The following is a 1,953-nucleotide window of genomic DNA, read 5'->3' on the forward strand; positions in this document are numbered from 1 at the left end:
ATATATAAATCGGTGCAGACACATACATATGTATATATATATATATATGAATGTGCTAATATTAATTGAAATCTTTTGAAACTTAGAAACTAAAAAGGGAGTAAAATCAATCAATCGCGTTGCATTTTATATCACCGTCTCACAGGAGTCGCCGCTTACAATTTGGCCCTCTTTGGCACTCCGATGGCCTCGAGTACCCCCGATGTCTCCAGATGCTGGAACAAGATCTGCAGATGTTTAATGAAGTGGGCAGCATGTTGCGAATGATCCCAACACTTGAAAGTGACCGTAATATCGGCTCTCTCCCAATTCTCGCGGACCTGAGTATGAGGATTTGTTAATTAGTTACAGAATTATTAAACCATTTAGAAATGCAAATTGCTCACCGCATGATTCGATGATGGTGGACCGATTGGATCGTTCTTGGAGACAAAGAACAGGGCTGGCGACTTCAATAGAGTCGAATGGAACATTTGACTCGATCTCATATAATGAATAGTCGCCTGATTATGGAATGTCTTCATATGGTAAAGCGTATAATTTCTCAATGCACTCTGCATCCGGGCGTTCTTGGGAAATATGGATTTGGGCAGACCCACAGGTATTTCCGTAATATCGGCAGCACTATCCCATATTTGGCAAACGAAACGATCCAATATGTTTAGTTTTGAGCACTTTTCTGTTTATTTCCTCCTCAGTGGCTGCTGCTGCTGCCTCCAGTTTCATTTCAACAATAGCAGCTACCGATGCTGCCATTCGAATAGCCAGCGATATTATTGGATCAACATTGGCCCATGCCGATGAGCTTACACGTGGCTTGACCTCCAGCAATATAAGTGATGATCCTGCTGCCACTATTAGCGGTGAGCAACAAAAACAACACCAACAACAACTAGAGCAGGTGAACAATCCAAATCAATCCTCTGCCTCTATAGCCTCCTCTTCGTCGCCACATTCCATGCAAGATCTCATGTATTGGATACCACACAGCAGGTGATAGCAACCAATCAACATACCATAGATCTCTTCGAGCAGGCCTTGAACGATTTTTAAGCACTAACCATGCGACAATATGTGGACTCTAACGATGATGATGATGATGACGATGAAGACGACCATCACACTAATAATGAAATTATCGGCGATGGTTCTCAATGGAATGACGAACAGCGGCAACAGCATCCACAGAATGTAGGAGTGCTTGGAGAGGATCATACACGAGGCGAGGTAGAGGAGGATCATACACAGCCACCACACCATACACAAAATTTCTAATTGTAAACACATGTTCCTTACTTAACCAAAAGCGAAGAAAACACTTTAAGGGAATATGTTCACTAGAGAAATGCCGGCGCGTACCTGAAGAGCATATAACTATAACACATTCATTTAATTAGAGAAAGACAGATAGTGGTAGAATGAGAGGGAAAGAAAGTACACACACACACTCTCACACACATACCTACATATACACAGGGTAGTAACACAGGGTAAAAATTCCTTTTAAAGTACAGTTTAAGAAAAAGCAATTTCCAAAGTTTGTGGTAGTAAAACGATATATACATATAAATTAAACACTTCCTTCACTCACGGTATAAAAAAAATATAATTTTTATTTAAAGTCACTTTACAATTACAACTTAATGATAACTGAAAGATTCTGACTGAGTGAATTCCGCGGAGCTAAAGCGAAGTTTTACCGGATGGTTTCGACTAAGGCTTAAGACTGATTTTCTATGATTTGATTATGTTGGATGAAGGCTTGGATAATTGACGTCGTCGCAGGCGGCGGCGTTGGCTGAGTCCAATAGTCCACTAAGAGCGTGGGACCATTCTTTGTTTACACAAGTGTTCAGGACCATTCTTTGTTTATTGCCGAAATTTGTGGGGTGATTCTGGGTATCAGGTTTGTTGTTTATCCTAACGATCGGACTGTTGCTGGGGATAGGCGAT

At 41.1% G+C, this 1,953-nt stretch overlaps 1 protein-coding gene across 1 annotated transcript; it reads right to left on the reverse strand.

Annotated features, from left to right (window-relative positions):
- Nucleotides 1–73: 73 nt before the first annotated feature.
- LOC137587422 (uncharacterized) lies at nucleotides 74–656 on the reverse strand (the record flags this gene model as incomplete). Its single annotated transcript, XM_068303846.1, has 2 exons — nucleotides 74–320; nucleotides 387–656. Coding segments are annotated over 2 exons (435 nt in total), but the record flags the coding sequence as incomplete, so codon positions are not given.
- Between the last annotated feature and the right edge of the window lie 1,297 nt (nucleotides 657–1,953).

Source organism: Drosophila tropicalis, unplaced genomic scaffold (genome assembly GCF_018151085.1).
Source record: "Drosophila tropicalis isolate 14030-0801.00 unplaced genomic scaffold, ASM1815108v1 contig_1013, whole genome shotgun sequence".
Lineage (NCBI taxonomy): Eukaryota > Metazoa > Arthropoda > Insecta > Diptera > Drosophilidae > Drosophila > Drosophila tropicalis.